The sequence below is a fragment of the Taeniopygia guttata genome, chromosome 21 (assembly GCF_048771995.1).
Source record: "Taeniopygia guttata chromosome 21, bTaeGut7.mat, whole genome shotgun sequence".
Lineage (NCBI taxonomy): Eukaryota > Metazoa > Chordata > Aves > Passeriformes > Estrildidae > Taeniopygia > Taeniopygia guttata.
In genome coordinates, this window is record NC_133046.1 from 1,559,093 (window position 1) to 1,574,172 (window position 15,080).

Sequence of the window (15,080 nt, forward strand, 5' to 3'; positions counted from 1 at the left end):
CTCTCTTCCAAATCCTCCAAAGTTCCTCCTGCTCAAACCCTGCAAATTCCTTCCCAATCCCTGCAAATTCCTTCCCAAAATCTCCAAATTCCTTCCCAAAATCTCCAAAGTTCCTCCTGCTCAAACCCTGCAAATTCCTTCCCAAATCCTTCAAACCCTCCCCAATATTGAATACATAAATATTGAATAAATAAATAAACCCTTAATAAATAATTAATACATGATCTAATAAAGAATTAAGAAATAATTACTCAATAAGCAACTATTTAATAAAAAAATACTTAACAAATAATTGCTTAGTAAGTAATTATTTACTAAATAAATATACTATTTAATAAATAAATAATTATTAATAACGTAGTAAGGAATAAATAATTATAAGTAAATAATAATTATAAATAATAATTATAATAATAAGTAATAAATAATTATTTAGTAAAAAATACTTAATAAATAATTATTTAATAAATCTTTGCTGTCTTTTTCCAACTCGTGGCCTTGCTGTCCCTCCCCTGCCCCGCCACTCTGCTCGCTGCAGGATTCCCCAGCCAAAGCAATTAATTAAATAAATAAATAAATAAATAATCGCCTGCTGTCACCTGGGCCAGCCTCACTGACCTTCAGCTTCTTCTGGTAGACCAGCTGGCTGTTCTGGATGGAAAACCACCTCCTGAGGGGGGACAGACCCACAGACAGACATCAGCACTCCCCCATTAAAAATTCAACTTTTCATTAGGATTTGGACAAAATAAATTAAATAAATTAAATAAATACATTAATTGTTTCAATGGAGTGTTCACTCCATTGCAGGGAAGGATCCTGGTCATGATTTCATTGTAAAAAAGCACTAAAATTCCAAAAAAAAAAAAAAAGCAACCTCTCAAACTGACCTCATTTTCACAATTTTAATATTTTATTTTATTTATTTAATTTATTTATTCAATTTATTGATTGATTTTTTTTGTTTTAATAGTTTATAATTTATTTTAATTATTTTAATGATCCATCTTTGAACTTCTCAGATGCAAATCCTGAGATCTCGCTCAGGGAGGGATGTGGGGCAGAGGCTCAGCCTAAGATCAGTTGGAACTGGAATTATTTCTCACCTGTTCCAGGTTTTGAAGGCGTTGCTGGCTCTCTTGAAGAGGTAACCTTCCATCACCACCCCGTTGGGGGCATCCACGTTGAATTCCATCTTGGGGTCATCGTAGGAGAAATCCTGGAGGAGGGAAAGGGACTCAGACTGGCAGGACCGCTGGGATCGGGGTGGAGATGCTTTAATAAAATATCCAAAAGGGAGAAATCTGCAAAAATCCCAAAGTTTTGGGGCAGCATTTCTGAGATTAGGGTGGAGATGGATTAACAGAACAAGAAAAAAGGACAAATCTGCCAAAATCCCAAAGTTTTGGGGCAGGATTTCTGAAATCAGGGCGGAGATGGTTTAATAAAACAAGAAAAAGAGACAAATCTACTGAAATCCCAAAGTTTTGGGGCAGGATTTCTGTCTCTGACAGGATTTCTGGGATTGGGGTGGAGATGCTTTCTTCATTTCGGGCAGGAGGGAGGGAAGGAAGGAGCAGCTCTGGTCCTGTCCCCGCTCATGGAGCAGCATCCCGGGGCTGCCAGGGAACAATTTAGGGATTTGGGGATTCAGGGACTGGGGTTTTGGGGATTCAGGGATTTGGGGTCTCAGATATTTTTCCTTTACTCCTCCTCCTCCTCCCTTTTGGGGATTTGGGGTTTTGGGGTTTTGGGGATTTGAGGTCTCAGCCCTTTTTTCTTTACTCCTCCTTGGCTGATGTGGCTGAACCTGGCCTAACACAGCAGGAAGGGGATGCAGGCGGGTACTCACCTGCAGCAGGGTCTGCAGGGCCACGGGGAGAAGAGGAAGCAAAGAAAAATAAATTAGATTATTGATAATAATAATAATTCATTATTTATTCCTAACCTTCTGGTCAGGAATCGTTGCCAAGGGTGGAAAACCCTGAGATGCCTCAGGGTCTATTCTGAGAATAAACCAGAATTTATTCTGTTGAAATTTAAATTAATTTAAATATTTTAAATAATATTAAATATGTATAAATATAATAAATAATAAAAATAATTTTAAATTCTGTTTAAAATCTATTCTGAAATTGTAGTCTCAATAATTTAATAATAATAATAGTATAGTAATAATAATAGTATAGTAATAATAAATAATCATATAATATAATAGGAATAATAATATAAACTATAATAATAATAATATCCTAAACTTCTATTTTTAATAATATTAATAATAGCAAGTAGTTGGAGCTACCCAAGAGCCATGAGGCTCTTGGGGACATCCAGGAATGTCAGAAAAATCCTGAATTTCCAGGAACGTCAGGAAGATCCGGAATTTCCAGGAAAACCCCAGAATTTCCAGGAAAATCAGGAATTTTTCAGGAAAATCGGGAAACCCCAGAATTTCCAGGAAAGTCAGGCAAATCTGAAATTTCCAGGAAAATGCGGAATTTCCAGGGATTTTCGGGAAGGGCTGCCGGGCTCACCCGCTGCTGGATCAGCGCGTGCTTGTGCTCCATCTCCCGCTTCTCCACGGCCGACGCGATCACCAGCTGGTCCAGCTGGGAACGGGAATGGGGTCAGGATGGGCGGACAGACAGACAGACAGACCCCAAAATACTGACAGATTGACTGACAGACCCCTCCCCATAATACTGACAGACAGACGGACCCCAAAATACTGACAGACTGACAGATGGACTGACAGACAGACCCCGAAATAAACATGGACAGACAGACAGACCCCAAAATAACACTGACAGATGGACAGATCCCACCCCAAAACAAGAACAAGGGGAAAAGGGGAAAAAATTAGGGGAAAAAGGGGGAAAAGCGAAAAATGGGGAAAGGGGGAAAAGGAGGGGAAAAAAGGGGAAAAGGCGAAAAGGGGGAGGGAAAAGGAAAAAAGGAGGGGAACAAAGGGGAAAAAGGAGGGGGAAAAGGGAAAAGGAGGAGAAAAAAGGGGGGAAAGGGAGGGAAAAGGAGGGGGAAATGAGCGGAAAAAGACTGGAAAAACGCAAAAAGGAGGCAAGAAAGGGGGGAAAAAAAAAGGGGAAAAGAAGGGAAAAAGGAGGCAAAAATGGGAAAAAAAGGGGGGGAAATGCCACATCTGTGTGGGCACTCAAGAGGGGAAACGGGAGCGGGGAAAGGGCAAAAAGAAGGGAAAAGGAGGGAAAAAGAAGCCAAAAAAAAAGGTGAAAAGGAGGCAAAAAAGCAAAAAAAGGGGCAAAAGGGGCAGAAAAGGACAAAAATTGACAAAAAGGGGCATAACCGGCAGGAACTGGGAACCCCCCGAAGGCGTTGGGGTCCAGCCCTCACCTCGCTGGCCAATTTCTTCATGTAGGGCTCGAGCTCCTGCAGGAGGCTGGAGCCCTGCTGGAAGAAGGTGAACTGGGCGTGCATGAAGGACAACATCTGGAGAGAGAAAGCACAGCTGGAATCCTCACAGTTCTGGGGTGGCAAGTTTGGAATTAAATTGAATATTGAAAATATTAAATAGGGATTTTTTCCATGTTTATTCCATAAATTCCATAATATTTCAAAAATTCGGTAATATTCCATAAATTCCATATAGTCCATAATATTTTACTTTCTCCTCATAAAAAATAGTTTTAACCTTTTATTTTTTTACTTTCCTAAAGCAATTTATCTCTTTTCCCACCCAAAAAAATTATTTTTACTTTAGTTCATTTTTCTTTCTTAATTCTTCCTTTTTCACTTTTCCAAAGCAATTCATCCCTCTTCCACTTTGTTGTGGGCACAAAGAGGGGAAGGCAACACCCTGAAAATCCCCCCAAAAATTGGATTTTCTCCCTGAGGAGCACCCAGGGCTCCTTTCTTACCGCGTCCAGGATCTCGAATTTCTTCTTGGCCTGCAGCACGTTGATCTGGGGGGAAAAAAAATCCAAGGGTGATTTTAGATAATTGGTTTTAAAGCATCTACAAGATGGTAAAATTAAAATTGATAAGCAAAAAAATTACTTTTAGTGGATTGTAAATAGGAAATAGTTAATTTTTGATTGTGGTGGTGTGAATTATAACATCTGTATTGTCTCACCCTTCACATGAGACTGAAAATAAAATAAAAGTTTTTCAAACACCTCTCAGCTGCCCCATGTCTGGCTCAGAAAAGGGTGTTATAAATATCAAAATTTTTAAATATTTGTTATATAAATAACAAATATAAAAAGCTGCCAGGCCCCACACTCACAGCCGTGCAGCCACATCTCCCCGTGATGCAATTCCTGCTTTTCCAGGGTATTATTTTAGTTAATTGACTTTAAAGCATCTACAGCATGGTATAACTAACACTAATAAGCCAAAAATCACTTCTAGTGGATTGTAATTAGGAAATAATTGGATTTTGATTGTGGTGGTGTGAATTATAACATCTGTATTGTCTCACTCTTTTCACAAGACTGAAAATAAAATAAAAGTTTTTCAAACACCTCTCAGCTGCCCCATCTCTAAACAAAAAAAAAAAAAAAACCAAATCAAATCCAGCATCCCTTTTGTGTGAAGAGAGCTTCATGCAGCATTTAAATTTAAATCTAAAAAATGGAAAAAAGTCAGGAAAATCAGGCAAATTCTGAATTTCAGCGGGATTATTTCCCCTCATACGGAGCCCACACCCAGACACTAAAATGCAGAGAATGTGAAAAACTAAAAAAGATAAAAACTGAGGCATCGGGGGCAGAATGCAGCCACCTGCAGCACATAGTCCAGGGCCAGGTGCCTGAAGCATTTCCTGGTGATGCTCAGGGTGCCCGTGGCCTCCTCCACCTCGTGGGGTTTGTGCCGCGGCGCCTGCGCGTTCTTCACCAGCGAGATCTCCATGTCCTCCCGCACCCTGTCGAACTGCTTCTTGGTCTCCTTGAACTTCCTCACGTCGCTGGCCACCAGAAATGGGGAGAATTTGGGGAAAAATTGGGAGAAATCAGGGTTAGAAGGTGACAAGAAACTGTGGGTGTCAGCAGGACCCCAGCTCAGCCCAGCGTGTCCATCCCAGCTTCAGTCAAGTCTTTAGAGAGTTGGGAAAGATATTTTTAATTTTATTTTTATGATTAATTTTGGGTTTATTTTATGGTTATTTTAGGTTTATTTTATGGTTATTTTCTGGGCTTATTTTATGGCTATTTTGGGGGTTATTTTCTGGTTATTTTTGGGTTTATGATTGCTCTTCACCAGCGAGATCTCCATGTCCTCCCACATCCTGTCAAACTGCTTCTTGGTCTCCTTGAACTCCCTCACATCGCTGGGCACCAGAAATGGGGAGAATGTGGGGGAAATGGGGAGAAACTGGGAGAAATCAGGGTTAGAAGGTGACAATAAACTGTGGCTGCCAGCAGGATCCCAGCTCAGCCCAGCACATCCATCCCAGCTTCAGTCAGGCCTTTAGAGAGTTGGGAAATATGGTTTTTATTTTATTACTGGTTTGTTGTTGTTGTTGTTGTGGTTATTTTTATATTATATTATTTTTGTTTAATTTATTACTATTGTTATTGGTTATTATTGGGATCTGAACTTTGAGATGTTTATTCTGGAGGATCAGCCCTGCAGGGTCTGAATTTTGGGATGGGTTTATCCTGGAGGTTCAGCCCTGCAGGATCTGAATTTTGGGATGGGTTTATCCTGTGGGATGAGCACCTCAGGAAGCTGAAAATCAAAGGGAAAAGCCAAATTCAACATTCCAAACTCACTCTTTGACAAAATTGTGCAGCTGCTGCCGCACCGACCTCTGGGCCTGGTCAAACAGGATCTGCAAGAGAGAAGAGGGGAAAAAGCAGCAATTATTTTGAAAAAGAAGGGGAAAAATCAATTATTTTGAAGAAGGGAAAAAATAGAAATTATTTTGAAGAAGGGAAAAATATAAATGGTTTTGAAAAAGAACAGCTTTTCCCACAGCTGCAGCATTCCCAGGTGCAGAATTCCTCAGAATTCCTCATCCAGGAGCAGTTCCCCTCACATCCCTGCTGTGAGGTCTCAATCCCGAATTCCCGGTTTTTTGAGTCCATCCCATCCTTAATTCCCTTTTTTTTCTGTGTCCACCCCATCCCAAATTCCTGGTTTTCCATGTCTATCCCATCCCAAATTCCTGGTTTTTTTATGTGTCCATCCCAAAATGAATAAATAATTCTTCATTCCCACTGATTTCCTCACTCCCAAACTCCACAGTCCTGAAAGGAATCTTTCCCTGAGGAATTTTTCCTGGGGTAAAATAACCTTTCCATCATGAAATACCAGAAGGGATTAGATTTTGTGATAATTACCATGTGATAATTGATCATTTCCTGCAGGCTGTCCCCAAATTTATCCAGGCACTCCTGAAAAAAAAAATACAACAAAATACAATACAATGCAATAAAATACGATAAAATGCAATGCAATGCAATATAATGCAGTACAATGCAATAAAATACAATAAAAATAAAATAATCTCAGAATGTATCTCACTCTGACCCCCCCTCCAAATCTCATTTTAAATGGATCTCTGATCTCCCTCCAAATCTCATTTTGAGTGGATCAAACTCTGACCTTCCTGCCTGCTGCTATCAGACTCTGCATCCCTTCAAACACAAATCTCATTTTAAATGGATCTCTGACTTTCCAACCTGGAGTTACCAGACTCCAAATCTTATTTTAAATGGATCTCCGAGTTTCTAGCTTGGTGTCACCAGACTCCCAATCTCATTTTGAGTGGATCTCACTCTCATCCCTCCTCCAAATCTCATTTTAAAGGGATCTCTGATCTTCCTCCCAGTCTCATTTTGAGTGACCTCACTGTGACTTTCCAGCCTGCTGTTATCAGACACTCTCTGCATCCCTACAAACACCAAATCTCATTTTGAGAGGCTGCTTAAGCAGCATGAGGGGCTTGGATTTGTGATCCAGTCCCAGCCTCACCTAAGCATCCCCCAGCCCCACCTTAGCATCCCCCAGCCCTGTGTGTGCCAGGAACAGGAACCTGAGCATCCCCAGCCCCCCAGAGCAGGAATTTGAGCCTCCCCAGCCCCCCAGAGCATCCCCAGCCCCCCAGAGCATCCCCAGCCCCCAGAGCAGGAATTTGAGGCTCCCCAGCTCACCGAGACCATGGGGTCCTTGCGGCACTGCTGCGCCAGGTCCCGCACGCCGCTGACGAAATGTTTGTTGGTGCTGAGGTAGGCCCGGCCCGCCTCCAGCATGCCACTGCACAGCTTCACCAGCTGAGGGACAGGGACAGGGACATGGGGACAGGGACATGGGGACACACACAGAGACACGGGGACATGGACGGGACATGGACACGGGGACAGGGACATGGGGACATGGACACAGGGACACACACGGGGACACATGAGGACATGGGGACACACACAGGGACACACACAGGGACAAGGGGACACGGGCTCAGCACTGGGCTCGGAGCAGCCTGGCCTTGTCCCACAGCCAGCCCAGAGCTTGGGGACAGGCGCCCTTCCCGTTCTTGCTGTGCTGGGACTGTCACAGGCAGGATGGGGAGAGACCCAGCCCGGGACAGGGACAAAATTCCACCCTGGGACAGGACAGGAATAAAATCCCATCCCAGGACAGGGGGGAAATCCCAGCCCGGGACAGGGACAGGGATAGGGACAGGGACAAAATTCCACCCTGGGACAGGGACAGTGGGAAATCCAACCCTGGGACAGGGGGAAAATCCCAGTCCAGGACAGGGGCAAAATCCTAACCTGAGACAGGGACAGGGACAAAATCCCAGCCCAGGAAAGGACAGGGATACAAATGCCAGCCCAGGACAGGACAGCCTGCCTGGAGCTCCTGTCCCAGCTCAGAGGAGCCCTGGGGACAAGCCTAAACATCACTTTAAGCTAGAAATGGGCTCAGATTTTAGGGGACACTTGGAGGGACCCCATTCCTGAGCAGGGATTCCACCAGTCCCCCTCAGACCTCACCTTGTCAAGCTTGGCCTCGATCTCCACCACATCCGTTTCCACCTCATCGATGGTTGCCCTGCAACGGAACAGCAAGGAGAAATCATTAATTAGCAGCAGGGAATCGTTAGTTGGTGGCTTTTAATTGGGTAGGAGGCCAGGAAGACATGAGTGGGGATCAGAGGGGATGAGGGACTCTTTATTCCCACTGGGATGTCAGAACCTCGGTGCTGAATACCTCAGAAATGAATTCCAGCACTGGGAGAAGAGATCAAGATGATTCCACCACAGAGAAATTCAAGTGGGCTGGGAAGACACCCCCAGCAAATTCATTTAGTGGCACTGTCCTGTTAATTAACAGCAGTGCTAATTGACACAGGGATAACCACTGCTCCATCCAGCCCCAGCAGGCACAAACTCCACCAAACCCCATTTCCAGGCTGCCTCAAACGCTGAATTACGACCTTTAAACCTCAGGAACCAGCCCTCAAACACACACAGAGCAGCCCTTCGGCCTCTGAACACCAAAAAGCTCCTCCACACACCTGGGGTTTGGCCTGGATAGGGATAAATCCACCAAAATCCACCAGGATTTTGGGATCTGCTTCCTTCCCACGTCACTGGGCGGATGGCAGCGAGGAGCTGTCACAGCCCAGCTGCAAAGGCCACCAAAAATCCCTCTGATTTTAAGGATTCCCACACCCCTCCGAGGGAAACACGACATCAGCCACTTCAGGAGGCATTCCCAGACTCAGGAATGTGGTTCTGGAATGATTTTTGGGAGGGCAGAGCCCAGCAGAGAGCCCTGCAAACCTCAGGGTGTTCCCTGGCAGAGCAGAGGCTGAGTTTATTTAACCTTTAAACCTGCTTTATTTCTTTAACCACACACCTGGGAATGTGGGCAAGCCTCCCACCACCAAGGGTTTGAAATCCAAATTTTACTCAGGGAGCTTCTCAGGTTTGTGGGATCAGGATTTTAAAGGTTGGTTCTTGAATATTGCACCCAAAGTTGGAAAAATCCCAGCCCGCTGGCTGAGGAATTCCTAAAAAAAAACTTCCAGGAGTAATTCAGAGGGAATAAACCCCACTGAGTGAGTGAGGAATTCCTAAAAATAAGAAATTCCTATTATTATTATTATTATTATTATTATTATTGTTATTATTATTATTATTATTATTATTATTATTATTATTATTATTATTATTCAGAGGGGGATAAAGCCCACTGGGTGGGGAATTCCTAAATAAAACCTTCCAGGAGGAATTCAGAGGGAATAAAACCCACTGAGTGAGTGAGGAAATAATAATAATAATAATAGTAATAATGATAATAATAATAATAATAATAATAATAGGAATGCCTAATTTTTAGAAATGCCTATTATTATTTTTATTATTATCATTATTTCAGACCGATTTCTGCTCGAAACAGAGCGAAACCAACGCCTGCCTCGCTGAGATGAGCTCTGCCCAAAATAAAAAAAAGGAGATTTGGCACAAAACCGAAGCGTTTCTCATCCAGCTCCTCCTCCCAAAGCCATCAGCAGCCTGACAAGGGCACTGCCAGCTCCAGAAATTCAAATTAAACTGCTCCTTCAAGGAAAAGGGGATGGATTTTCAGGATTTTTAGCTCCACCTCCATATCTTTGTCTCCTGCCACACAGCCTTTTTGGAGGTGAAATGAGGTGAAAGCCACTCCTGGGATTTTTAGGTTGCTCTTTGGGTTTTTAGGGAGTTTTGAATCATTTATGAACCTACCCAAATATTGATCTGAGAGCTCCTGAGCCCCCTGGTATCCACAATTTGCTTTCCTTTTTCCTTTCTCATTTCTTTTTTTCTTTCGTTTTTCCTTTCCTCTTTCTTTTCCTTTTACTTTTTTCCCTTCCCTTTTTCATTTCTCCTATACTTTCCTTTTCATCTTTCCTTGTTCCCTTCCCTTTTTCCTTTCCTCTTTCCTTTCTTTTTTCCTTTTCTATCCCACTTTCCTTTTTCCTTTCCCCTATCCTTTTTCCTTTTATTTTTTCCTATCCTTTCTTTTTTCTTTTCCTTTCCCTCTTTCCTTTTTTCCTTTCCTTTCCTATTTGTCTTTCCTTTTTCTTTTCCTCTTTCTTTTCCTTCTTTTCCTTTTACCTTTCTTTTTTATTTTCCTTTTTCGCCTTTTTTCCTTTCCTTTTCCTCTTCCCTTTCCTCTTTCCTTTTTTCTTTCTTTTTTCCTTTCCTTTTCTATTCTTCTTCCCTTTTTCCTTTTTCTTTTCCTCTTTCCTTTCCTCCCATCCATGGCAGCGCCACCATGGCAACATCTCCATGGTGACAGTATCCATGGCATCCCCACCCTGCCCAGGCCCTGGGGAATTCCATGGATTTTTCCTGCCGGGAGTGCTCAGGGAACAGCCACGGGTGAGGAGCGGGAATTCGGGATAATGTTGGGAGTTTAAAGAGAAAAGAAGCCGGGAATTGAGATCCTGGGGTGGAAATTTGGGATTCCCATCTTGCTGCTCCCTCCCCGTGCCAGGCTCCTGAGCAGGAGCACATTCCTGGGAAAGGGATCCCTTTTTCCCTGGGATGTAATTTTACCCCTTTTTGTCCCTGTCCCCATGTCATTTCATCCCTTTTAACCCTGTCCCCATGCCATTTATCCCCATTTTACCCGTCCCCATGCCATTTATTCCCTTTTACCTCTGTCCCCATACCATTTATCCACTTTTACCCTTGTCCCCATGTCGTTTATCCCCTTTTACCCCTGTCCCCATGTTGTTTATCCCCTTTTACCCCTGTCCCCATGTCATTTAGCCCCTTTTGTCCCTGTCCCCATGTCATTCAACCCCTTTATCCCTGTCCTGTCCACTTCTGTCCTTGTCCCCATGTCATTTATCCCCTACTACCCCTGTCCCCAACTCCCAGCTGCACTGGGGGATGAGATTCCCACACTCCCTGCTGCCTGCATCGCTCCCCCAAACCCAAACCCAACATTTATCCTGTTTTTTGGGGTTCAGATCTCTGCCAACCCCTGGGAACGCCACCGGTGGCCCAGGGCTGTGTCCCCACGCAGAAGCCACCAACTCAGCCCGTCCCTGCTGTCCCTGCCATGCCCTCGGTGCCACCCCGGATGGATGGCAGTGCTCTGGGAGCCACCAGGGATTTATTTCTTTGGTCTGTGCTGACAAGGCAGCTCCAGACTAAGCCTGACCTAGATTTGAGTGTGTGCTGCTGGAAACGCCGTGTGTGCAGCTCCAGCAGCAGCTCTGCCTTTCTCTTATTTCCCCTTTTCTCTTCTTTTTCCTATTTTCTCTCATTTTTCCTCTTTTCCTGCTGCTCTCGGTTTTCTCTTCTTTTCCCCTTTTCTCTTCTTTTCCTGCTGCCTCTCGGTTTCCTGTTCTTTTTCCCCTTTTCTCTTCTCTTCCTTCTTTTCTCTTATTTTTTCCTCTGCTCGGGCTCTCTGCTCCCTCTTCATCCCCTCCCTATCCCCTCCTCAGCCCTTCCTCATCCCCTCTTCATCCCCCAGCATCTCCTCCTCATTCTTTCCTCATCTCCTCCTCATTCCTTCCTCAGCTCCTGGAGAGCCAAAACTCAGAGAAAACTGGTGAGGAAAGGTGAGATGGTGACATTGAGTGAGGCAGAGCAGTGGCAGGTGTCCCTCTGGGGCCGTGGCAGTGCCGGATGTCCCCTGGCTCCTGGCACAAACGCTCACACTCTGTTCTTGTTCCCAGACCCTCGGGGACAGGGGATCCTCTCTGTCCCAGAACCGCAGGGACAGGGGATGCTCTCTGTGCTGGGGCTCATCCTGCTCTGGTCTCTGCTGGTCCCTGTGCCCTGCCTGGGCACGGGGACAATGCCCTCCCTTGTGGCACTGCCACAGCAGCTGCGCTGTGAGCCCCACACTGGGGCTGTGTTCCCTTGGCTGCAGCCCCAGGGCTCTGCTGCTCCCTGAGACTCCCTGATCCTCTGCCAGGGCTGGGCCTTCCAATGATCCCATTTCCCACTGTCCATTATCCCACTGTCCATTATTCCATCTCCCACTGTCCATTATCCCATTTCCTACTATCCACTATCCCATTTTCTACTGTCCATTATCCCATTTCCTCATTTCCCATCTCCCATTGTCCATTATCCATTTCCCATTGTCCATTATCCATTTCCATTTCCCACTGTCCATTATCCCATTTCCTCATTTCCCATCTCCCATTGTCCATTATCCCATTTCCATTGTCCATTATCCCATTTCCATTCCACATTGCTCATTATCCCATTTCCTATCTCCCATTTCCTATTGTACATCACCCCTTTTCCATTTCCCATTGTCCATTTTCCCATTTCCATTGTCCATTATCCCTTTTCCATTTCCCATTGTCCATTTTCCCATTTCCCCTTTCCCATTTTCACATTTCCCCATTTCTCCTTTCCCATCCCTCTGTTCATCCAAGCCTCTCAGTGACCTTTGTTAAATATGCTAATTAGCAAAATCTCTAAAATTGTGGATGCCATCTAATCGTGAATATACATTTCAACATACCCCACCCTAACAAAGTATTACACCATAAAAATCCTTATTAAATATTGAGATAAAAACCCTTTATCCCTTAACCGCGTCTGGCTCTTAATTTTAAGGAAAATTAATTTTTAAGGAAAATTAAATTTAAGAAAAAGGCATCACCTCGTTCAAAGGGAAGGAGGGAAGGCCTTAAACCCCAAATCTGCCTTCAGCAGCTGCCAAAATATTCCCACAGAGCCCCTTCTGTGGCAATCCAGCAGGGATTCATTAAAAATTCCATATTATTAATCCACAGGATTCCCACATTCCATGGAATTGATTTTTTTGTACAATTTTTTGTACAAAAATTGTACAAAAATTTTTGTTTTTTCTCCTGCTGTACCTGGCAGGAGAGGAGTTTTTGGCTCTGAGAGGAGACAAGTTGTGATCCATGGAATATCCTTTTTTGTTTTCCCCAATTGGGAATACAGAGCCTTGAGAGAGGGGAAAAATGACCCGGGAAGAAAAGGAACAAGGAAAGATTTTGGAGCCTGGCTTTGATTTGAGGCTGGGTCAAGGCCAAGCCACGGCCCTGGATTCTCCATCCCTGAGATCACACAGGCCTGGACCGGAAAAAATCCCACAAAAACTCCTCACAACTGCTGCCTCACACACCAAAAAGGCCAAAAAGCACAAAATTCAGCTTTTCCCCCATCCAGAACCAAAAAGGGTTTGGTTATTTTGGGGATTAATGCTCCAAAGGGGTTTTTCCTCCATCCCAGGCACAGCTATGACCCCACCACCACGACAAATCTCAAATTCTCCTCAGAAAAATGCAGGAACAACACCCAGCTTTGGTTTTATTCCCACATTTCTGAGGTTCTCTGTGCAGGCCTGAGCTCCATTTCATCCCTGCCAAGCCTTTTTATGCCCAAAAAAAAATCACAAAATTCATATTTCCTCCTTCTAGAAACAAAAATCTCCTGGAAAATCCCTGGGGCAGAAGAGTTCCCAGGCAGGTTTTGGGCAGCAAGGAGCTGCTTTGTTTGGAGGTGACTCTGTGCAAAACCAGCTGAGCTTTGCTCTGGCCCAGATAAATCTATTTATAGCAAGTGTTATGCTAATTCCACATGGATCTGATCTGCTGGCACTGCTGCAAGAATATTTTCTGCTACCTGTCCTTTCAACCTCCCTGAGCAGCCAGAAAATGTTAAAATTCTCCAATCATCAGTTCTGTCTTCTCCTGCTGCTTCCCTTTCCAGACATCTCCATTCCAAGCTGATTTCCTCCCCCTGGAAATGGCTGGTTCACCCCAAAATTTGCAATAAGTGAGAGAAACACATGGAAAACCAGCTTGTAAAAATAATTTTAAAGCCACTCGTATTTTACGCACCAAAAATAAAATTAAAATGGAATTGTTTTATCACCTTAGGTTTTGTAAACAATAATTCATTTACTGACCATTTTGTGAACTAAGGAGTGTGGAAGGGATTTAACTCATCATTAAAATGTCCCTGTCCTTGGGATAAAGGGATTTTTTTTTCCCCCTCCCAGCAATTTCTTAATGGAGAAATTGTAATAAAGAGTTGTTTCCAGTGGCTGGGGTCTCCTGGTTTTGCTCCAGGATAATGGAATAAGCTGAATTTCTAATCTTGACTAAAATCTCTCCACAGATGGCTGCAGGCACCATGGAGATGTGGGAGGTTGTGCCAGTGTGAGCAAGAGAGAGTTTCCTGCAGGAAAATCCAGGTGGAAGAGCAGAAATTCAGACACTGATACAATAAAATCATCTTCCTCTTTGTTATTTTATTCTCTTCTGTTTTTTTAAATCTTGCTGAAAAATCTCTTCTTCCTTTCAGTGGTTCCTCAAAAATTTGAATTTCTCATCCAGCTCTTCTCCCACAGAGCTCCACCATTCCAAAATCCTCTCTCTATCACGCCCAAATCTTGTTTTCACTTCACAGACATTTCCTGGAGTTGTTTTTCCCGTTTTTCACAGAGATTTAAGCAGGAACACAACCCCTGAATTAACTTTTCTCCGAGGTGAAGACATTTCTGTGCCCAAACTCAGCTCTGGCTTTGGCAGCAGCGCTCAGAAGGTTTTTACAAAGCCCCAGTCCCTGTCTGGAACTTGTTAAATGTCAGTTTACAGCTCCTACCCTTCCCTGAGACGCTGGAGGTGGATGTTTAGACAAGGCTTTGAAGCAAGATGAGTAAGATTTCAGAGTTTTGTTGCTTGCTGTGTTCAGTTGACTTTTTTTTTTGCATTAATATTTGGTGAAAATCTGGCAGTTTCCAGGAGAAAATATGGGGGTTTTTTAATGCACACAAAATTCCCATTTCTTTTTCTTCTTCTTCTTCTATTTCTTCTCATTTCTGCTCAGATTTTAAGAATCAGGAATTGGAATTTAATCAAGTATTTGAGTTTGCTGAGTGCTTTCCTCCGTGACAGCCAGCCCAAGCTCCTGCAGCACCAAGGAGCTACTTGGGGAAGGTCATTAGGATTAGATGACCTCCAGAGGTTTCTTCCAGCCTCAATTACTCCAGGATTTAATGGCTTAAAGATGAAATCCTTCCTTAGCCCTCCTAATGAACTCCTGATGTCATGGATCTAATGATAAGAGGTTTTCCCCCAGATTTTCTTTGGCAACTCCCAGCCA

At 43.8% G+C, this 15,080-nt stretch overlaps 1 protein-coding gene across 1 annotated transcript in view; it reads right to left on the bottom strand.

The window, feature by feature from the left end:
* Positions 1-15,080, bottom strand: part of ACAP3 (ArfGAP with coiled-coil, ankyrin repeat and PH domains 3) — a 36,291-nt gene that overhangs the window by 10,931 nt on the left and 10,280 nt on the right. The window contains exons 2-12 of the mRNA XM_030289123.4: positions 7,974-8,031; positions 7,131-7,250; positions 6,318-6,371; positions 5,748-5,806; positions 4,756-4,939; positions 3,891-3,935; positions 3,367-3,462; positions 2,535-2,609; positions 1,853-1,864; positions 1,107-1,219; positions 619-670 (exon numbers count right to left, since the gene is read on the bottom strand). Of these exons, the coding sequence (XP_030144983.2) occupies positions 619-670; positions 1,107-1,219; positions 1,853-1,864; positions 2,535-2,609; positions 3,367-3,462; positions 3,891-3,935; positions 4,756-4,939; positions 5,748-5,806; positions 6,318-6,371; positions 7,131-7,250; positions 7,974-8,031 (868 nt within the window). The remainder of the gene's footprint in view (positions 1-618; positions 671-1,106; positions 1,220-1,852; positions 1,865-2,534; positions 2,610-3,366; positions 3,463-3,890; positions 3,936-4,755; positions 4,940-5,747; positions 5,807-6,317; positions 6,372-7,130; positions 7,251-7,973; positions 8,032-15,080) is intronic.